This window comes from Orycteropus afer, unplaced genomic scaffold (assembly GCF_000298275.1).
Source record: "Orycteropus afer afer isolate SDZICR_OR568_19922 unplaced genomic scaffold, OryAfe1.0 scaffold00028, whole genome shotgun sequence".
Lineage (NCBI taxonomy): Eukaryota > Metazoa > Chordata > Mammalia > Tubulidentata > Orycteropodidae > Orycteropus > Orycteropus afer.
Genome location: NW_006921615.1, coordinates 15,619,061 through 15,643,118, shown reverse-complemented (window position 1 = coordinate 15,643,118; position 24,058 = coordinate 15,619,061). Strand labels below are relative to the sequence as shown.

At 39.8% G+C, this 24,058-nt stretch overlaps 1 protein-coding gene across 1 annotated transcript in view; it reads right to left on the bottom strand.

Annotated features, from left to right (window-relative positions):
- The window catches only part of ITIH5 (inter-alpha-trypsin inhibitor heavy chain 5), a 138,450-nt gene that overhangs the window by 57,356 nt on the left and 57,036 nt on the right, over window positions 1–24,058 (bottom strand). The window contains exons 5-6 of the mRNA XM_007935476.1: window positions 19,871–20,040; window positions 19,033–19,149 (exon numbers count right to left, since the gene is read on the bottom strand). Of these exons, the coding sequence (XP_007933667.1) occupies window positions 19,033–19,149; window positions 19,871–20,040 (287 nt within the window). The remainder of the gene's footprint in view (window positions 1–19,032; window positions 19,150–19,870; window positions 20,041–24,058) is intronic.

Here is a 24,058-nt window from a genome sequence, read left to right as displayed (position 1 = left end):
AAAAGAAAGCAACACAGAAATCTAAAATCTTCTAAAAATCTATCTGATTTGAGCCATAGAAAAGAATCATAACCAGCAGATCCCACCCCACTGCCATCGAGTCAATTCCAACTCATAGTGACCCGTATTGGGTTCCCAAGGCTGTAAACCTTTACAGAAGTAGTTTGCCACAGAGCAGCTGGTAGGTTTGAACCCCTGATCTTCTGATTAGCAGCCAAATACCATGAATCATCCCTAGGTTTCTTAGAGATAACTTTGGAATACAGAATATGTTCAATAGAAAATTTGGCTACAGATCAGCCTTCACTCTATCAAAGATGGGCAGAGATAGCGGACACTGGGGCGGAAGTAGAGGTGTTTATACTGTCCTTGTCAATGTTTCCTAATGCCAGCAGATGGGAAGCCCTCAGTGCCCGGGACATCCTGTTTCTGGGTGGCAGTATGGTAATGTAATCATTCAATTTGAAAGGACAGACAAAAATAGTCAGTGACTCCATTAAAGCTTGTAAGAACAGATCCTTGTTGTTGTTGTTATGTGCCATTGAGTCATCTCCAACTCATAGTGACCTGATGTACAAGAGAACTAAACACCACCTGGTCCTGTGCCAGCCTCACAATCCCTACTGTATCTGAGCCTGTTACTGCAGCCACTGTGTCAATACATCTTGCTGAAGACATTCCCCTTTTGCGTTGACTCTCCACTTTACCAAGCATGACATCATTCTCCAGAGAATGGTCCCTTCTGACAACGTGACCAAAGTAGGTGAGACAAAGTCTGCCATTCTCACTTCCAAGGAGCATTCCAGCTGCACTTTGTCCAGGACAGATTTGTTAGTTCTTTTAGCAGTCCACGGTACTTTCAGCATTCTTCACCAGCACCACAGCTCAAAAGCATCAACTCTTCTTCTGTCTTCCTTATTCATTGTTCAGTTCTCACATGCATATGAGGTGATAGAAAATACCATGGTTTGGATTGTTGTTGTTGTTAAGCGCCATCAAGTCATTTCCGACTCATAGTGACCCTATGCACAGCAGAACGAAACACCGTCAGGTCCTGACCCAGTTCCACGATTCTTACTACACTTGAGCCCATTGCTGCCGTCACTGTGTCAATCCACCTCATCAAGGGCCTTCCCCTCTTTCTTTGACCCTCCACCTTACCAAGCATGACATCCTTCTCCAGGAAATGGTCCCTTCTGACAACATGATCAAAGTATGTGAGACGAAGTCTGGCCATTCTTGCCTCCAAGGAGCATTCTGGCTGCACTTCCTCCAGCACAGACCTGTTAGTTCTTTTAGCAGTACTTTCAGCATTCTTTGCCAACACCACAGCTCAAGAGCATCAACTCATCTTCGGTCTTCTTTATTCATTGTCCATGAGAGCCAAAATATGATCTTAAATATACCCTCCTGAAGTTAAAGACCATACTCCATACATTTCATGTTTTGATTATTAATGGATGTTTGAAACTGTTTCTTCTCATCTTGAGATGTGCCACCTCAGCAAATGGAGATCCCCAAAGCTGTACTCTATCCACATCATTAAGGTTGGCTCTACTCTGAGGAGGCAGTTCTTCTCCAGCCATATTTTGAGTGCTTTCTTACCTGAAGGGCTCATCTTCTGGCACTATATCACATAGTGTTTCAAGGCTATTCATAAAGTTTTCCAGTAATATATCAGATGGTGTTTCTCTGCTATTCATGAGGTTTTTACTTGCTGATTCTTTGAGAAGTGGATGGCTTCTTCCTTACTCAAAGTCTTTCTTAGTCTGGAAGCTCTGCTGAAACCTGTCCACAGTGGCTAACCCTGCTGACATTTGAAACACCGGTGACAGCTTCCAGTCTCACAGCAACACTTAAGTCACCACAATACAACAAACTGACGGACAAGTTCGTCTCCCTTAGTTGTTCCAAATTGCTCCACTCATTTCCTGGTCTCCTGTGCCCTGCTCACTTACCCAGCCTGCCCCCAGAGTGCTCCACACACACAAACACCTGCCTTCCACAGGTCCTGGGCTGGCTTACTGAGGTCTTGCCCCCAGGGTGCCTGCACGCATGCAAACACCCACCTTCCGCTGGGCCTAGGCTGGCTTATTGCCACCTTAAACTACTTGTCCACATCTGCAATGAGGAAAATGGAAATGTCTACCATTCCAGCATAAGTTCTGTCACCTCTCCTGCATTCCAACAGAAGTATCCATACAATGTACTGTCCCAAGTCACCTCTGGGTCATGTTCCTGGCTAAGACTAGAGGAGCCATGACTTGCTAGCAGATATCATCAGAACATGGGCATCAATTCTGCACTAGTAGGATACTGAAAGGTTAAAAGTATTTCAAAACTACAAAAACTTTTTCTACAAAAGGTAACATAACCTTATATTTACATTCTATAAGTATTTCAATGAATTGAAGGAGACTCTTTATGGAAGTAAATTGCCCAGTTTTGCTTCCACTCTCTGGAAGCAAGACTGGGCATTCTACTTTCATAAAAATTTATAACCTCGAAAACCCAATGGGGGTCACTATGAGTCAGAATTGATTCGATGGCAGTGGGTTTGATTTTTTTTGTTGTTGTTTATTTCTGAAATCTTATCATGACTGACCCATCAAGTAACTGGACTTTTTTAAATCCCAACTTTGTTGTTGTTGTTGTTATTTGCCGTCGAGTCTTTAGGAGCAAGGAAATAAATTGAGTGAAAAAGAATATTTTCCATAACATATGTGCCTATATGATTGTTATATCTAGCAACAGATTGACTTCAGAGAAGAAACCGAAACATTTAAAGATAATGTTACCCCACTGACAAGAGTATAAATACTCTTTAAGAAGTTGTGTAAACTCATAAAGAAAATCAATATAGTGCAATGTCTAGTTACCTCTTGTCACCTCTCTGCTGAAATGAACTACATTATACAATTTATGTTTAAAATAAGGAGCTCTAGTGTCACAGTGGATAAGGCATTTGGCAATTAACCAGAAGGTTGGCAGTTCAAACCCACCAGCTTCTCCATAGAAGGAAGATGAGACAATCTACTTCTGTAAAGATTTACAGCCTTGGAAACCAACAGGGTTAGCCATGAGTTGGAATTGACTTGATGGCAGTGAATTGTTTTTGGGTTATAATAAAGTATATAAAAACACTGTTTCTGTCAAAGTTGAGGAATCTTGTTGAAAGGAGCTAAAACTATTTTTTCCAGTGGCCAAATGTTCTTTATGGAGAAACACCAGAAACAGATAAGCTTTCTCTAAATTGAAATTTTGGGATAGAAGCCATCATATCTTTCAGTATTTTAAAACAGTGTGTTGTTGTTGTTAGGTGCTGTCAATTTGGCTCCAACTCATAGCAACTCTATGTACAACAGAAACTGTTTAGTAAATACTAAATATTAACTTAAAATTTCACTCAGAAGTAAATGTCCAAAACGTTTCTTCAGTCTCTACATTTTATTGTTCAGAATTTTATAAAAAGCTTATTTCTTAGACTAAGTAAAATCAGAAAACAAAACCAAAACCAAATTCACTGTCATTGAGTCAACTCCGACTCATAGCGACCTCCATTGGATTTCCAAGATGGTACAGCTCTGGTAGCATAGTGCTTAAGGCACTTGACTGCTAACCAGAAGACTGGCAGTTCAAACCCCCCTGCCACTCCTCAGAAGGAAGGTTGGGCAAGCTACTTCCATAATGATACCACCTCAGAAAACCAAGGAGGGATCGCTACGAGTTGGGTCCGACTAGACAGCACATAACAACAAATCTTTACAGAAGTAGATTGCCCCATCATCCTTCCACAGAGCAGCTGGTGGGTTTGAACTGCCAACCTTCTGGTTAGCAGTCAAATACCTTAGGTGCTATACCACCAGAACTCCTTAAATAAAATCACAGGGCTCCAGTATTTAAAATATACAATTTTTAATTATTATTTCATTTAATAATAATTAAATTATGTTTGAATCTAAATCTCAAATGATCTTTTAATATGGTACTGTGCTAGACAGTTTTATAACTCTGATTCTGATCACCTATTTACATATATGTTTAATGAATCTGTGTAAAAATATACAATTGTTATTTCTTCATAGCATGATAAAGTCACCTTTTTAGTAAAGATTCAGATCTAAATACCAATACTACCTCAGGGCTGGTTCAAAAATAAAATGATTATGTTAAAGACTTTTTGGCTCAAGTCAACATTAACTAAAAAATGTCTGAATTGGTTTATGTATTAGAACTTTTTTTTGGGGGGGACAACATAAATTTAACTAAATTTCCTAATCCTTGTGTTAGATTACATTACTCTAACTTAAGAAGCAAACTATCCTTTATCTTAATCCTCTAGCTAATATTAAGATTAGTTATCTAATGTTTTGATTTTGCTGTGATAAATACATCAGACATTTATTTAATAAAGTCATTATACAACTTTTTTCTCAAAAGCTCATAACACTTTGACAATAATATTTCCTTAATTCTTTGTAATGTGTTATGGATTGAATAAGGAGCCATGTTGGTGCAGTGTTAAGTGCTTGAGGCTGCCAACCAAAGGTCAGTGGTTTGAACCCATCAGCCACTCTCCAGGAGAAAGATGAGGCAGTCAGCTTCCATAATGATTTACAGCCTTGGAAACCCTATGGGACACTTCTACTCTGTCTTTTAGGGTTGCTGTAGGTTAGAATAAATTTGACAACAGGTATTGGGTTTTTATGAATTGAATTGTAGTCCCTCTCTCCCCCTCAAAAAAAGGTAAGTTGAAGTCCTACACCTCTACCTGTGAAAGTGGCCTAGTTTGGGAAATAGGGTCTTTGAAAAAGGTTCCTCAGAGACAGACACAGAGACGGGAAGACAGAGGAAGGATGCCAGGTGCAATTGCAAGTCAAGGAAACCTGAAATAATGAGAAATTAGGAAAACAGCATGGAATAAATCTCCTTCAAGGCATCAGAAGCAATCAACAGGACCAATACCTTGATCTCAGACTCCTAGCCACCAGAAATGTGAGAGAAGAAATTTCTGTTCTTATAAGTTACCCAGTTTGTGGTATTTTTGTTACAGCAGTCCTAGGAATCTAAGAGTGAGGTATTAGGCAAATCTATTTTTCATACTTAGTAAGTAAATAACTCAAATCTCAATTTTTTCTCACCTTTCTTCAAGTAGGATGGACCAGGATGGATTTAGCCTGTCAAGCCATACTTCTCATTCTGGCCAAGAATAGAACACAGTCTTACTACTTTCATTGGCAGACCCCAGATGGTCATCCCAGGAAATGGTTTCCTGCTCTAACAGGAAGTAAATAATAGGGTGCTACCAGAAGCAGCTCACCTCAGTTTACAGGTCTCCTTTGTAAAGTGTGTCTTTTTTATTTTTTAATTTTTATTGTGATTTGGGTGAAAGTTTACAAAGCAAATTCATTTTCCATACAGCAGCTCACATACTCATGACATTGACTGCAATTTCCCACAATGCAACAGCTCCTCTTCCACTTCCTCCCAATAGTTATCTCTTCCCTGTGTCCTTCCTTCCCATGCACTCCTGTCCCCTGAGCTGTCTCCCTGTGCATACATAGCCCTTCTATCCTCCCATGACTGATCTCTCCAAAAAGTATATCTACCTAATGTAAATCTTCACCTCATATGCCTGTCTTTTGTTTGGCTAGAAGCCACAGGAGTGGGTTCAATTCTAGACCTGAAGGGCAGCTAGGACCCATAGTCTCAGTGGTTCCATCAGGCTCTATCGGACAAGCAAAAGTGGTCCTTTTTGTTTTTTTTTAAATGATTTTGAGTTTTGTTCCACAGTGTTCTCCCACTCAATCTAGGACCTCCTACATAGATCCCAATCTGAGTGGTTGACAGTTGTAGCCAGGCATCATCTAGTTTTTCTGGTCTCATAATTGCATAGGCTGAGGATCACATGGTGTACAAGTCCATTGGATTAATTGTTTCCATGCATCTTTGGTTTTCTTCATTCCTCTTTGCTCTGGATGAGGAGAGACCCATCATTGTATCTAGATGGCTGCTTGCAATCTTTTAAGATCTCAGTTGCTACTCACAAAAGTAGGATGTAGAACAATGTTTTTGTGTAGTATGTTGTGCCAGTTGAGCTTGATGTCCCCTGCAACTATGGTCCTGAGCCCACACGTCCAACTACTCACTCCCTTGGCTGTGGCCAAGAAGTGACTACAATCTTTTCCTTTGTCTGCTCTACTATATACCTAAGAATTCTTACAGAACATACAAATACACTTGTAGAAACATTGTCTGTCATCCCTATACATGGTCTTGGGCACACACCCCTAAAGGGTGTCTTTTGTCTATTGTTCTGACACATTTATTGACTAAAATGATTGAGTTCTTGGTCTCCAATGCCTGGTCTAAATTCTGAAGTTTTTATTGCCCAACTGCATGTTTAGTTTCTGGGCCCTGCTTGTTTAATTCTATTTTTAATCAGATTTTCTGGTGTCTGACTGTCTTTTGGCCCATTCAGTTGACCTCTAACCCACTCAACTTTCCTCTAAGTATGAGTTCTTATGATTCTTGCTTCCTTGACTTAGCTCTATTCTAGGCTACTCACTATAAACTCTCAGAGACATTCCTTGACAGGTATTAAGAATGCAAAACACACAGATATGGAGAGGATGTGAAAAATTCATCTGGAATATAACTAGGGAAACAATTGAGTAAGAAGTAAACACAGAATAGATGTTGTCATCATTGTTGCTAGGTGGCACTGAGTTAGCTTCAACTCATAGTGACCTTATGTACAACAGAATGCAACAATGCCCAGTCTTGTACCATCCTCACAATCCTTGCTATGCTTGAGCCCAGCATTGCAGCCATTGTGTCAATCCATCTCATTGAGGGTCTTCACCTTCTTCTCTAACCCTCTACTTTACCAAGCATGATATCCTTCTCCAGGGAATGGTCCCTTCTGACAACATGAACAAAGTAGTAAGATGAAGTCTGGCAATTCTTGTTTCCAAGGAGCATTCCGGCTGCACTTCTTCCAGGACAGATGTGTTCATTCTTCTGGCAGTCCATGGATTTTCAGCATTCTTTGCCACCACCACAATTCAAAGACATCAGCTCTTCTTAGGTCTTCCTTATTCATTGTCCAGCTTTCACATGCATATCAGGCTATTGTAAATTCCATGGTTTGGGTCAGACACACTTTAGTCTTCAAAGTGACATCTTTACTTCTTAACACTTTAAAAAGGTCTTTTGCAGCAGACTTTCCTGGTGCAATATGACATCTGATTTCCTGACTGCTGCTTCTGTGGGTATCAACTGTGGATCCAAGTAAAATGAAATTCCTGACAACTTCAATCTGTTCTCCGTTTATCCTAATGTTGCTTATTGGTCCGTTGTGAGGATTTTATGTTGGGGTGTAATCCATACTGAAGACTCTAGTCTTTGATCATCAGCAAATGCTTCAAGTCATCTTCACTTTCAGCAAGCAAGGTTGTGTTATCTGCATATCACAGATTGTTAATGGTTCTTCATCTAATCCTGATGCCGCATTCTTCTTCCTATAGTCCAGCTTCTCGGATTATTTGCTGAGCATACAGATTGAATAAGTATGGTGTAAGGATACATCCCTGATGCACATCCTTCCGGATTTTAAACAATGTAGCTCCTTGTTCTGTTCGAACAATAGCTTCTTGCTCTCTGAACAGGTTCTTCATGAGAACAATTAGGTATTCTGAAATTCTCATTCTCTGCAATGTTATCCATAATTTGTTGTGATCCACACAGTCAAATGCCTTTGCATCAACAAAAAACACAGGCAGGCATCTTTTTTTCTGGTATTCTTTGCTTTTAGCTTAGATCCATCTGGCATCAGCAATCTCTCATTCCATGTCTTCTTCTGAATCCAGCTTGCATTTCTGGAAGTTCCATATTGATATACTGCTGCAACCATTTTTGAATTATCTTCAGCAAGATTTTACTTATATGTGATATTAATGATATTGTTTGATAATTTCCACATTCTGTTAGATCACCTTTCTTTGGAATTGGCACAAATATCGATCTCTTCCAGTCAGTTAGCCACATAGCTTTCTTCCAAAGTTCTTGGCATAAATTAGTAAGCACTGACAGTACTGCATCTGTTTTAATGCATATCAGGTATTTTGTCAATTCCTTCCATGCAATCACAACTTCTTCCTTCAATACCATTGGTTCTTCATCATATGCTACCTCCTGAAATAGTTGGGCATTGAACACTTTTTTTTTTTTTTTACATTTTATACAGTGACTCCTTGTATTGCTTCCATCTTCTTTTGATGTTTCCTACATCATTCAATATTTTACCCATAGAATCCTTCAATATCCTTGCAACTTCAGTCTTGAATTTTTTCTTCAATTCTTTCAGCTTGAGAAATACCAAGCACATTTTTCCCTTTTGGATTTCTAACTCCAGGTCTTCACACATTTCATTATAATACTTTACTTTGAAACCTTCTCTTCAACTCTTTCATTCCAACATTTCTTCCAATCTCTTTAGCTCCTCTCTGTCCAAGAGCAAGTTTCAGAGTTCATACAAGAAAACATTTAGAGGAAGTGGAATCACCCTCCGCCACAAAGCAGGGAGAGTGATGCTTTCCCTATGTCTCTTTCCATCTACCCACACTCCTTTTTTTTAAATTGTGATTTGGGTGAAAATTTACAGAGCAAATTCACTTTCCATACAGCAGTTCACATATACTTTGTCTCATGACATTGACCAAAGTTTACCACAATGCAACTGCTCCCCTCTCACTTCCTCCCCATAGTTACCTCTTCCAGGTGTCCATCCCTCCATACACTCCTGTCCCCTGAGCTGTCTCCCTGTGTATAAGCAGCCCTTCTTTCTCCCATGATTGTTCACTCCAAGGAGTGTATATACCTCAGGTAAATGTTCAACTCATATGCCTGTCTTTTGTTTGGCTCGAAGCCACAGGTGTGTCTACCCACACTCTTATAAGGTCACCATAATACAAGACAGTGAGCTTTTGATGCAGGAGGGAAGATAAATGTAATTGTTGGAGTTGGAGAGCATCCTTTGGTCAGTAACTTTTTCTTGTCTTCTTTATTTACATTGTTGTTGTTGTTGTTGTTTTTATGTGCCGTCGAGTCAGACCCGACTCATAGCGACTCCTCCTTGGGTTTCCGAGGCAGTATCACTACGGAAGTAGATTGCCCCATCTTCCTTCCGAGGAGTGGCTGGTGGATTTGAACCGCCAGCCTTCTGGTTAGCAGTCAAGTGCCTTAGCCACTATGCTAGGTGATCTCTTTTATCTGGAGAACTAGAGGGGCCAGAGTGGAGAAAGTAGGTGTTTCCTTAGCTGTATGGATGAGGGCTAACTGAAACCTTAAATCTCTTCCCATGTTATATATACCTGAGGATGAAAAGCAAATCAGGCATCAGAGGTTTATAATAGTAAAGGTTATATATTTGGCTGAGGTTTCAGATACACTGTGTGTTTTAGGAATCTGAGCCAGCGAATGAATGAACAGGGTATGTAGAATGGGGAGGGGTGCTGAATAACTCCAATATCCCTGACGTAATCTGATCTAGGATGCCTGGTTTTTTCAGCTGGCCCTCAACTCCTGTTTTCTTCTATGTATTTTCTTCAGATCCAGTACATTCTCAAAACTATCCTGACTCTCTTCTGAACATCTCTGCATACCCAGTCCCTCTGACTCACTGCTGCCCTCAGCAGAGCACAGACCTGGTAAGCCAGAAGTGGAGCAGTCTTTTCTCTTGGGATTTTGTCTTGTTCACTTGGTCTTGCTGCCCTCCGTTAGGAACGTACCATTAGGTATTTTATCACAAATACCATTAGGTATTTCTTCTGTTGTTTCCTAGTTCCTGAATTTCATCTTCTTTCTTCTAAGACAGTGTTCTCAGAACTTAGCATGTGCCAGACTCACCTGGCTGGGCCCACCCTCAGATTTGCTGGTTCAGTTAAGTCTGGGGCGAGTCCTGAACAGGAATTCAAACCAATTCATTCCAGTTTGACCTCCTGCTGAGAATGTTCATTTCCACCTCAGATATATTGCGTCAGATTCTATATTTTTAAACAAAATCCCTGGAGATCTTGTTAAAATATAGATTTTGATTGAACAAGAATGAACTTCAAAGCCCTGGCCCTGAACATTTTGCATTTCTAAGTTTCCAGGTGATGGTAATGCTGCTGCTTTGAGAACACACCTGGAAAAGCACTACTATGAGAGGACAATCTACTCTATCTACTTCATGCCCAGAGCCAGGCAAACTCCTTAGCTCCTTTTTCAATACTGTGTTTTGTTTTATAGAGAAGCTTGAGTAAAATGATTTTAAAGATGATTCATATAAACTTATCTGGACGAAGAAAGTAACACATTTTCATTGAACTATTCCTAATGCTTGAGTGTTTCTTCAATGATAACAATACTGGCCAAATTTCCATTCTTGAAATTCAGCTTTTTATGCTTGGTATTGGTCCAGGCCCAGTGAAAATCATCACTTTAGTGTGAAGGTAATTGTGAAAGACTCATGAAATCACATAACATAAATCTTTACAAGGATCACACTTGCCAATAATTGATCAAAATAGCTGACATCATCCCATCATCCCAATCAATGCCACCCTGTTCAGAAGTCACAGTTGCAAATTCAATCATCTGAACAAGGGTTTGAGACCCCAGGGATAACAAAGCTATCTGATAATCACTTCCACATTTATTATTTCATTTAATTCTCTTTGACTTGCAGCATTTATCTTGTTGTTTATAGTAAAGTTTCCTTTTTGCCCCTATCTAGCCCTTTAGAGAAAAGTTTGCTGACCCCTACTCAAGACTTGAGTGCTAAATTAGGAAACCAGAAAGGGAGAAGATAAGCTCTTCTGTTATTTACGAAGGTCGGGCTTTCATACGCTTATAACCAGGTCTGTGACCTGAACAGGTAATACAGGAGTACAAGCAGTCCTATGTTGTTAGTTTTCTGTCTGAAAACATATTACCTAGGTTCAAAGATCTTTCAAATTATTCAGACATGATCCCATCTGGAAAAATCTTAACTCCCTCAACAATTTTTTTCTTTTTTTAATTAATGCCTGTAATGTATTTAAAAAATATCTTTATATCATTGCTGACGAGCAATAAGACACTTGACTGCTAACCAGAAGGCTGGTGGTTCAAACCCACCAGCCACTCCTTGGAAGGAAGGTTGGGCAATCTACTTCCGTAGTGATACCACCTTGGAAACCCAAGGAGGGGTCGCTATGAGTCGGGTCCGACTCAACGGCACATAACAAGAACAATAACGACAAAAAAATTTTTCATTGGTGACCCAGGGAAAAAAATATTTTGCTCTCTGTCTATCATTTATTACCTCATATTCTGAGTCAGAGTAAAAAAATACCAGTCCCCTCAACTCACTATCTTCTGTTAACTGCCCTAGTCCCAGATTTTACAATGTACTTTCAAAACACACATCTGCTGATATTTTGACAAGAGCAATGCAGTAGATGAGAGTAAATATTTTCAACTGAAATGACCTCTAGTCATATGAAAATTAATCATTGCCCAAAGGTTAGAAAAGTATGGCCAGGTGGCCAAATCCAGTCTGCTGTTTTTATAAAAAAAAGTTTTATTTGAACAAAATTATACCCTTCTTTCCATATTGTCTCTAGCTGCTTTTGCTCTATAACAGCAGAGTTGAATTGGATAAATACAACATGGACCGTGGGGCCTGCAAAGCTTAAGATATTTAGCATCCGTCCCTTTACAGGAAATGCTTACTGATGCCTTCTCTAGACTGCAAGTGCAGAATTAGGAAATCAGAAAGAGATCTTGCTTTCAGATGCTTACAAGACCTGGGACCCAAGCAGGTAATATAGGAAGGAGTACACAAGCTCTATATTGCGCATTTTTTCTATATGCTAGTCATAGAATGTGTACATTCAGTTGTTTTTATTTGGTGCCCAGTCAGCTCAGAGTCCTGGTGACCTCATTTATAACAGAATGACATATTGCCCAGTTCTGCACCATCTTCACAACTGTTGCTATGCTCTAGTTCATTGCTGGTACTTCTCTTCCAGCGCTGTCTTGGACAATATTCCATTGTGAACTGCAGGGTTTTCCTTGGCTAATTTTTGAAGTACATCACCAAGCCTTTCTTCCTATTCTGTCTTTGAATGGAAGCTCTGCTGAAATCCATCCATCTTAAGTGACCCTGCTGGTATTTGAAATGCTTGTGACATAGCTTCCAGCATCACAGCAACACACAAGCCACCAAAGCAGGACAAATTGACAGACAAGTGGTAGCTTAGGTTCAGGGACTCTCCAAATGCTTCAGACATGCTCTCATTCATGTGCTTGTATCCCTCCTCTATTCTGAGTTCCTTCATTTGTTCATTCAGGGAGTTGTCTTCTCCTAACCAGATCCCAACTCCTCCGAGGTGCTTACAGGTTCTGCTTTCCCTGCCTAGCATTCTTCCAGAACTGTCTCTACTGATCCCCAACATTTAAATGCTACTTTCTTCATGCTTTAATGTCTTTTCAGAATGTACCTGTTCAAAGAGAGCTCTGATAGCGTAGTGCCTAAGGCACTTGACTGCTAATCAGAAGACTGGCTGTTCAAACCCACCAGCCACTCCTCGGAAGGAAGATGGGGCAATCTACTTCCATAGTGATACTGCCTCGGAAACCCAAGGAGGTGTCGCTATGAGTCGGGTCCAACTCGACGGCACATAACAACAACAACACTCGTTCAAAATGCATCAAGTCCACACATTTCTGAAAAGGATGGCTAGACTGTTATGCACCATTAGACACCGTGGGACCTCATAGTCACCCATTTTTCCCTCACTTCACACCTGTCTCCAAGCTTGTCCAATCCAAATCATCAAAGGGAAATCTGTATCCTTTTGTATGCTGGTGGTGTTCTTAATGTTAAATAATAAAATATTCTTAGTTAATTATTATGGACTGTAGCAGAGCAGCTCCACTGATTTTTCACAACACCATGCCCCCGGCTGAAGCCTCTGAGGGCTGACATCTGTGTGCACTCAGCTGAGATGGCAGCATTCCACAGCACATTATTTGGTAATAAGAACAAGTAGACTCTAAAAGCTTGTGAGGTGGTTTAAAGTCATGGGAAAGTGTGGAAGCTTTAGAGTGAGCTGGATCTAGTTTGAATTCATACTCTTTTACTTATAACAACATATTTCAGTACAGTTACATCACCTTCCTGTCTGTCACCTTCTCACTGGTAAAATGGGGATAACAAAGTCTACATCATTGAATTGCTGAAAGATTAAATGAGAAAATGTATACAAAATCCTTAGAATGCTTGGTATGTATTAATCACTAAATGTAGCTACTGTACCTTAAAAAATTCAGGCTGCATTTAATGTTTATGTGCTGGCACACCTTTCAACACAAATAATTACTTACTATGAGTCAGGAATGAGGGCAGTGGCAGTTCAATGATAGAATTCTCTCCTTCCATGTGGAAGATGCAGTTTCAATTCCCCACCAATGTACCTCATGCACAGCCACCCCTCATCAGTGGTGGTTCAGTGGTAGAATTCGCACCTTCCTTACTGGAGACCCAGGTTTGATTCCTGGCTAGTACACTTCATGCACAGCTACCGCCTGTCTATCAATGGAGGCTTCAGTGTTGCTATGATGCTGAACAGGTTTCAGTGAAGCTTCTGGACTAAGACAGACCAGGAAGAAAGGCCTGGCAATTTACTTCCAACAAATCAGCCAGTGAAAACCCTATGGACCACAACAATTCAATCATGGGGATGGCATAGAACCAGGCAGTGTTTCAATCCCTTGTGCATGGGGTCACCATGAGTTAGGGGTCAACTCAATGGCAGTTAACATTAATGACATGTCATGTACTGTGCTAGGAGCTGGGGATACAAACTATAAAGATCAATAACAAAATAGTCCTGGAACTATTTTGGAGCATGTCTATAGGGAGCTTACAGACTCTAAGCCTATAAGGCTATATATAAAATGCTCAGATTTTAGACATAAAACATCCAGTATTGAATGGTGAAGAAGAAACTGATGTCCTGGAGGACAAAGTGAGCTAGTGAACATTCATATCATAGTCCTTCAATTCATTACTTCACGCAAAACCTCATTTTCATTTGGCAAATATAGATAACAAGTACTGGGCTTATTCTTTACTCTCTGAAATTGTTGACTAAATTAAATGGAGGTAGCCTCCAAAAGCTACATATGAAAACAACTTAGAATTGATAGACAATGGCACAGATTATGGGAAGAAACATGAAAAACATCTGCTAAATGCTACATTAGTCACTGCAGGGCTGCCAAGGAAGGTTCCTTAGCCAAGCTTCTCAATATGAGGACAAAAGTAGTAGATCTGATTTCATGGGGAAGAAGAAAAGCACATAGTATAGGCCTTGGTTAAGGGGAAATGTATTTAATTAGCTATATACTATCCTACGTTTTCCCAAGGACATGATTGTTTGCTAGTGCCAATGTTTTAAGCACAATGTAACTAACAAGAAAAAAATAAAGGTATATCCTTATCGGTTAAGCACTTGGTTGCTAACTAAAAAGTGTGTGACTTGAACCCACTTAGCAGCTCCATGGGAGAAAGACCTGGTTATCTGCTCCCATGAAGATTGTTGTTTGTGTTGTTGTTAGGTGTCATCAAGTCATCTCTGACTCATAGTTACCCTGTGTACAACAGAATGAAATACTGCCTGGTCCCGTGCCAGCCTCACAATCCTTGCTATACTAGGCCCATCGTTGCAGCCACTGTGTCAATCCATCTTGTTGAGGGCCTTGCCCTTTTTCGCTGACGCTCCACTTTACCAAGAATGATATCCTTCTCCAGGGAATGGTCCCTTCTGACAACATGACCAAAGTAGGTCACACAAAGTCTGGCCATCCTCATTTCCAAGGAGCATTCCAGCTGCACTTCTTTCAGGACAGATTTGTTAGTTCTTTTAGCAGCCCACAGTACTTTCAGTATTCTTCACCACAACTCAAAAGTATCAACTCTTCTTCATTCTTCCTTATTCATTATCCAGCTCTCACATGAGAATGAGACGATCAAAAATACCATGGCTTGGGTTAGGTGCACCCCATAAAGATTACAGCCTAGAAAACCCTATGGGGCAGTTCTATTCTGTTACGTGAGGCTGTTATGAGTCCAAATTGACTCAATGGCACCTAATAACAATGTTGTAATCACCGTGTTTTATTCCTTTTGTTGCTCTTCTCAGTTCCCACTCTTCCTGAGAAGTTTTACTAGTTCAAACTGGGAAGCAGAAATCTTGCCTGATCCGATACCAGAGCTATGCCTCAAGACATTGACAGGGGAGAGAAAACAGAGCCAAGCACTAGGGCGAGGAACCTGAGGGGTCCTGTTGTTGTTCCTGAGCTGGGTGAGTCCTGGTGCCAGGTTCACATTCCCACTGTGATCAGGACAAGAACCAGAAAATGCCAGAAGCACACAGCTTCAGGTGCTCTCTGGATATCAGTGCTTTCCCTCCCTTACTGACTATGCATTTCAAGGTTGAATGATCTTTATGATTCTTAATGAATCAATTGTTCAAGTAATTATTAAACCTCAACTACGTGCCCTACTTTGTATTAAGGAGAGTGAAATATTTCAGGCTTATCAAAGATGAGGGAAGCCCAAACATCCAGAGTAACAGTGAATGCTTCCTTTCTCATATTAATTAAATATACGTAGCAAATCATTTGCCATTTCAGCATTTGTCACAATTCAGTGACATTAGTTATGTTTATCATGTTCTTCATCCATTACTGTTATCCATTTCCAAATTTTCCAATCACCCTTAACAGATGCTCAGTGTCCTCTAAGGAGTGAGTTCCTTTCCCCCTCCCTCCCATCTGCCCCTGAATGATTCTCAATGGAATTCAAAAGGACCTGTGACAAATATCCAATGCTGCCAAAACTTTTGATACAATATGAAAGCCTCATGTCTGGAGGTAATTGTCTTCACCAGTGGACATGACATTTTATACAAGACTCTAGGAAGGGCCAACTAGGCTTTTCACTTAGTGCTGTGGCCTTAGAGAAGCTGAGAGCTGCTAAAATAGTAAGCAGTTTTCAAATCCACTCAAGGTAGCAATGGGCTTTAGAAATCGCTCACAGGCTTCTGACATGTTTGGCTGGTCTAGGGTTGTTCTCCTGGAAAGAGGCCATCCTGTAGCTTAGAAGCTAGCAGAGTGCATGCCAGACTTCCAGTGACTAACAAGGAATGGGATTTCAATATCAAAGAATGAGGTAGGAGAGGAAAATAACAAATGGTATGGCATCTGTCATTACACTGTTTTTGCTCAATGCAAGGAAATCCCTGCCTTCCAAATGTAACCTTCTCAACTGGGTCTTAAAATGTAAAACTGTGCTAACCTTGTATCCATCTGCACTTCCATTAGTTGCACACAACAGTGCTGCCTCACCCCACTGATCCCTGCACTCCGGTATCACAGCATTGTGGTTTGCCTCATGGGCTTTGGAGTCAGTTCTGGGTTGGAAGCCTGGCCCTAACATTTATAGATGAGTTGTCTATCTTTGAAAAGCTTCAGTTTCTCCAGCAGTCAAAGGGGAGTGGTAACCAAATTGTTATAAGGAGTTAGTATTCTTTATTAAATAATTCACTTAATATCTTTTGCATAAATGTCTCCAAAATTTAAAAAAAAAAAACCTCACTGCTGTTGAATTGACTCAACTCATAGCGACCCCCCTTGGGTTTCTGAGGCAGTATCACTATGGAAGTAGATTGACCAATCTTCCTTCTGAGGAGTGGCTGGTGGGTTTGAACCACCAGCCTTCTGGTTAGCAATCAAATGATGCCTAGCATGTTGAAAATGCCACCCTGCTATATTTTTAAGACTGTCAAAATAATTTTCTCATTGAAGGTAAGTTTAGGAGACTCTGATTTAGTGGATTGGCTTTCTCTATAATTTTGGGCATGATTCCTCTTTCTGGGGATTACTAGGTAAGAAGATTCTGGGTAGTTTTCTCCTTAGAAGTGGAAGAAGACCCTTGTAACCTGGAATAGAAGTTTGGAGTTAAACCCTGAAGAGACTCAGACACTTGACAATGCAGGTTTTTAAGCAGCTGTAGCCTGTGAGTGACCAATGCTCTTTGAGTGAAGGTACAGTAGAATTGACCATGCATTGTACCATTTTGGTACTTCTTAATATTTACTGGGAAATAATTTAAACATATAATTTTGTTGAATTCTCCAGATGAATGCTATAGAAATTGCTTGTCATTATAATTCACACTATTTAAAGGTTGACAATATAAAGATAAAAACAGTATTTATCTTAATTTGCATTTCTTTAATTATAATTCCTATTAAAGAAAAATCTCTTGTCTTTAAGCTGCACAAACTTTTCCAGTCTTGTGTTTTACTGTTTGTCTGTAAAACAAAAATTTTTAATTTTTACATACCTAAAGGGATTGATCTTTTCCTTTGAAATTACTTTCATTCCAAACCAAAACATTCTCTGAAGGAATGATCATTATCCTAGTCTCAAACTCTTTCTATAAAATAAAACTCTTCAAATATAATATCTATCATGCAATCAAAGATAACCAGTCACTCAAGAAGATAAGACAACAGAAACAGCCTTTACATGAACCCCAGAGATTGAAATGATTAGATATAGACATTGAAACAATCATGTTTACTGTGCTCAAAAAGATTTAAAAAAAAAAAAAGTTATTTAAAACTATATAATAGCTAAAAAGTGGTATATCAAATTTGAAAAAAAAAGGGAATTCTAGAAATGAATGAGTTTAGCAGCATATTAAACATACCTGAAGAGAGAATTTGTGAACTAACTGGAAGTCAGGTTTGGAATAAAGTATATGGAAAGGCACATGTTGGATATATAGACGAGAGCACAGGAGACAGAGAATATGAAGAGAGTATCTAACACTGGAATTTCTGAAGAAGTGAACAGAAATAATTTTAAAGATAAAGACTGAGGATTTTTCCAAGAATCCAACTATTCATGAAGCCCCAGGAACCACAGGAAAAATAAATAAACATAAGTCCACAATTAGAATCATTGTGGTAGTTAGTTATGTGTCAACTTGGCTGGCCCTGGTTTTGAGTAGCTAAACAGCTGGATGTAGTTATTCCCCACAGTGAGAGTGGGAATCAGCTCCATGGTGGAATCTACTGGAGCAGCTGAGTAGCTGCTTTAGAGACGTGCTCTGCTTCCAGTACATAAGAAGCAGCTTTGAGGTAAAGTTTCAGCTTTAGGTACGCTTGAATCATGCATGTTGTCGAGTCATTATTCAATAGCCTACCACGCTGTCTGCAGATCTTAAGACTGTTAATGGGACTTGAATCAATGGCCTGCCATGTGGTTTGGTAATACCGGGACTGTGCCAATTTAGTTGTCAACTTTGGGCTTGTTAGCCTCTGCAGTCAGCAGCTCCCTGAGTGAAGGGATGCCTCTAGCTTCAGTGGGCTGGGAGCAAGAGCAAGAGCTGAAGCCCAAGGTCAAGGGGCTTTCACCCAGCCCCTAGAACTGGCCCTTTGAACTCGGACTTCTAGCCTCTAAAACTGTAAGCGAACAAACTCCTGTTTGTTCAAGCCATTCCACTTGTGGTATATTTTCTGTTAGAGCAGCACAAAGTAACCAAAACAATCATTATATTAAAACAATAGAAAACTGAAGACAAAGAGGAAAATCTTAAAGGCAGTCAACAGTAAAAGACAGATTACCTTCATAGGAACAACAGTCAAAATATGACTGGACTTTATTCACGAGAGGAGCTCTAGTGGTGTAGTGATTAAAGTATTGGGCTGTTAACCAAAAGGTCAGTAGTTTGAACCCACCAGCTGCTCTGTCGAAGAAAGATGGGGCAGTCTGCTTCTGTAAAAATTTACAGCCTTGGAAACTCAATGGAGGTTGCTATGAGTCTGAATCGATTCAATGGCAGTGAGTTTGGGTTTTTCATTCACAAAGATAAGACCCCAAGGCAGAATTAGGGGAGGAAGAACTGGGTAGTTGGCACTCACTCACCTGCCGGAGTTTGATTCCTACCATGGATGCACTGCTGTCAAGTACAAACACCACATTCTTGGGTAAAGGAGGAAGGTCTTTAGGGGCAAAGTAATGCACAAAATAGCCATTTAGAACCTGATGGAGGAAAAGAAACATAAGAATGGACCCAGAAAGGAAGGAAAAGGACCTAAAATGAGAAGTCTATGGAATATCTAAAAGTCACATTCACCACAAAACAGAACCAAGGATCAGAGTCCATACCCAGAACAAAATTATCTATGGCCCTGATCCCTCCAAGAGAACTAATCGCTAATTTAACCTGTATAAGAATGGAATCATTCCTTAAAATTTTATTGAATATGTCTATTCCAGTTTAATTATCCATCTCCTCTGACTCTTATCACTTAAGAACCCTACTTCCTACATAATCTAGTTTTTACTAAGAATCTTACAAGTTGAGACAAGGTTGTCTACATTCTGAACACACATTATTACATATTAATATTCCCAGCCTGTCTCTGGAGTAATACAACCTAAAGGGAAATGAGCCATGGAGCAGTCTTTTTTTAATTAAAAGCGAAAAGCAACTAAAATTCTAACTTAACCTAAAACACTGCAGGGGAAATTATATGATAGATTTTATTTGCTCTCCAGGTTACTGAAGCAGGAAATAGGTACTCTTGGCCTCTAGCAAGGGAAGACCACTAGTCTCTTTGGAGACATTATTTTGTGTTGAAACAAATTTTCTAAGAGCCAAAAAGTTCTCCCTCCTTCAGGAAAGTATTAGAATCCCTAGTTCTCATCTAACTGAAAGTATCAAGCAATCAATATGAAAGAGCAACCATGACCCCATTACCTGGATGTCCCCAATGCTCTGCTCCCTATTGACATCATATCTAATGATGAAATCTCCCAAAATGCCATTCTGGGCAATCTTGGCTTGTTGTACCACACTAGGCTTAAAAACGACTTTGGCAAAAGTATCATTTTGGTTGATAACAGTAGAAGGAGGAGGCCCCGCATCATCTGCAAATAAAATATATACATAATTAACACTTAAATACGTAAAAATTTTCTGAAAAGAAATAAGGACTGTTTTTGTAAGGGCAAGAGTATTAAACTTCATTTTATTTCAGATTGGTATTCCATTTGAACTATTAAGACTACATTAATAATATATCAAGAGATATGTTGTCATATATTTCACTTCCATGCCTTTTTAACCTTTTCTTATGAAATTACTTTTAAAATATAATATTTTCAATGCTTTACTATCCCATCACCATTTCTTGCTAGAATATTGTGGTACTTCAGTTTGTGTGTCAACTTGGCTGGGCCTGGTTGAGTGGCTGGGCAGCTGGATGTAGTATTCCCCATGATGAGACTGGTAATCAACTCCATGGTGGAATCTACTGTAAGCAGCTGAGTAGCTGCCTTCAGGTATGTGGTCTGCTTCCCATATATAAGAAGCAGCTTTGGGAATGGTCTCTAGCTTATGGCATGCTTGGACCCTGCATGTAGCCATGTCATTGTTCAGCAGCCTGCCATGCTCTGCTGACCTTGGGACTTACAATGGACTTAAATTAATGGCCTGCCATGTGGTTTGGTAACATCGGGATTGTGCCTTTTTACTTGTCAACCTTGGGGCTTCTCAGCCTCAGCAGCCAGCAGCTGTCTGAGTGAAGAAATGCCTGTAGCTCCAGTGGGCTGGGAGCAGTAGGCTGAGCTGGAGCCCATGGTTGAGGGGCTTTCACCCAGCCCCTAAAGTGTGGCACTTTGAACTTGGACTTAAAGCCTCCAAACTGTGAGAGAATAAACTCCTGTTTGTTCAAACCATCCCATTTGTGGTATATATTCTTGTCAGAGCAACACTAGGTAATCAGAACAAATATTTTAACACAAATCCCAAACATCACATTGCATCCACAAATACTTAGTATGTATCTTTAACTGTAAGAACATTTGAAAATATAACTACGAAACCATGATAACAAGTAAAAATATTAACTCTCAGTAACATATCTTCTAACATTCAGTCTGTAGTTAAATATCCCTGATTTTTTTTTAAAAAAAAGTACAGTTGATTTTGTGGAATTAGGACCAATACAAGGTCCCCACAACACAGTTTCTATGTCTCTTAAATCCATGTTAAGCTCTAACAGTGCTCCCCCTTCTCCCATCTCTTTTCTAATGCCACATATATGTTGTCCTGTGGAAGTTCTCACATTCTGCATTTTGTGATTGTTTCCTCATGATGTCCTTTAACTTCTTCCTCTATTCCAATGGTTCCCAACCTTGACTCACACTGTAACATCTGGGGAAACTATTTAAAAAAATACTGATGCCTTAGCCTAGAGATTTTCATTTAATGGTGGGGAATACAACCTGGTCATCAGAACTTTAAAATTTTCCCTGTGATCCTAATGCGCAAAGTTAAGACCAAATCCAAATCAAACCCATTGCCATTAAGTTGATTCTGACTCACAGCAACCCAATAGGACAAGGTAGAACAGCCCCATAAGGTTCCCAAGGCTGTAAATCTTTACAGAAGTAGGCTGCCACATCGTTCTCCTGCAGAGCAGCTGATGGGTTTGAACCTCTGACCTTTTGGTTAGCAGCTGAGTGCTTAGCCACTGCACCACCAGGGCTCCTTCAATGTTGAGAAGCACTTCTCAATTGCTCAATCTCCTGTGTTTTGTTGTGTTCTAGTAGTTTGAGCAAGGAGCTCTGGTGGTGTAGGACCTAAGGCATTTGACTGCTAATCAGAAGGTTGGTGGTTCAAAGCCAGCAGCCACTCTGCAGAAGGAAGACTGGGTACTCTACTTCCAAAAAGATTTGTTGTTGTTACATGCTGTTGAGTAGCACCCAACTCATAGTGACTGTTCCTTGGGTTTCTGAGGTGGCATCAGTACAGAAGTAGATTGCCCAACCTTCCTCCCAAGGAGTGGCTGGTGGGGGGTTTGAACTACCAGCCTTCTGGTTAGCAGTCAAGTGCCTTAGGCACTATGCTACCAGAGCTCCTCTATAAAGAGTTACTGCCTCAGAAACACAAAGAGAGTTGCTATGAGTCAAATTCAACATGATGGCAGTGAGTTTGATTTTTTTGAGTAGTTAGAGCTAAGAGGCTTAATTAGTTTCAGGTTTAATTCTTCCGGCACAAATATTTCACAGGTGAAGCACTTTCTACTCCATCACGTCAGAAGACACATAATATCCAGTTATTTCCTGGTAGTGCTGGTAAGACTGATAGTGCATTCAGATTTTGCCAGCCTGATCACTCACTGTATAGTTTCCCATTTACCTTTTACTTGACAGTTCTAGTAACCACTGATCATGAAAATGGTGGTTTATATGTCATGAAGATTGCAAAATGGTGATGTCTAATTCTATCATTCCATCCTTGTCAAGTTCTTCTACAAAGGAAACCTATCATTAATCATTTTGTTGCCCTAACATACTGTTTTCCTAAAATGTTTATGTCTCCTTTTAAAAAAAAATCTTCCCATAGCATTTTGCCATCATGAACCTTTGGATTTAGAATTAAAGATAAACAGATTCAATGTATTTTATGAAAAAATAGTAAGAGGACAGATTAAATAAAGAGCATCCCAATTTTTACAGCTGACCTTCATTTCCTGTTCGATCACACAGATAATTTTTCAGATTACTCACTTTTTGAATTCCAAACATCACAAAGTAGAAATAGCAGTAGAAATTCAAATTTTTGAGATCTGCATGCACCATGAAGAATATGAAAATAAAAATAAGAATTCTTTATCAATAGTGTAGGTAGAGGACTTTATCCAGACACTGAATCAAAAGTAGGCTTAAAACTGCTACAAAGCATCTGATTATCATTAAAATCCACGTAAGTAGATGCTGATGAGTAGGTTAACCAGCAGTTTTCTATCACCAAATAGCAGAATAAAAAAGGAAATGGCTAGAGTAATTTGTACTTGAAAATAAACTTCTTTCTGCTCAGGGTTTATTAGACACTAAAGTAAAAAGAAGTTTAAACATTTCCTTCAACAGAAGACACCATTATTTTTCAGGGACAATTTAGGTATAACTTTAGCAATGTGAACCGAGGAGTGCTGGTGGCACAGTGGTTAAAGTGTTTGGCTGCTGACTAAAAGGCTGGTGGTTCAAACCCAACAGCTGTTTTGCAGGAGAAAGATGAGGCAGTCTCTTTCCTTCAAGATTTACAGCCTTGGAAACTCTATGGGGCAATTCTATTCTGAACTGTAGGGTCGCTATGAATCAGAATCAACTTGACAGCAGTGGGTTTTGGGTTTTAGCAGGAGCCACGGGGCAGGAGTGATTCTTCTATTACTTGCACTTATCAAGGGCAGGAATTTGGGAAGTATCAGAAAGCTAGCAAAGAGCAAAGTTAATTTTTGTATAAAGACAGTTGTAAAAAACATAGCATACCTCCAATAGATCAACTCATAGGAAGAAGGAGTTGAGAACATTGAGAAGGCAGGCTGACAAGTGTCACCATGCAGTTCACCAGTGTGGCTGAAAAGGCCTTAAAACCATTAGAGGGGGGGACAAGGGAAGATTGGAAGTGGAAAAGTCCTTGAAATCAAAGGAAGCAGCACACTCTCTGGACTCAGTCTGTCATTTATGATTATTGGTAAAGCACCAAAAATGAGAAGCAAGATAATACACGAGTCAAGAACTCAGGATCATGAGTCAGAGGACTTGTATTCAAATATGACTCTATCTCTTACTAGCTATAGAATCTTGGGCAAGTTACTCAGCCTCAGCTAACCCATCTGTAAAATGGATTAATGGCAGAAACTAGCTCATACTACTGAAAAGATTAAGTAGTATAATGTAGTTAGCACTGTAGTGGCCATGGTAAGCAATATTACTATCCTATTACTATCAACATTAGCTAATGTTGTTAGCTAATATTACTATTCAAAAACTCACTGCCATCTAACATACTATACAAAACATTGTTCCACCTACTACTTTGGCGAGTAGCGACTGGGACCTTAAAAGCTAGGAAGCTGCCATCTAGATGCAACAACGGGTC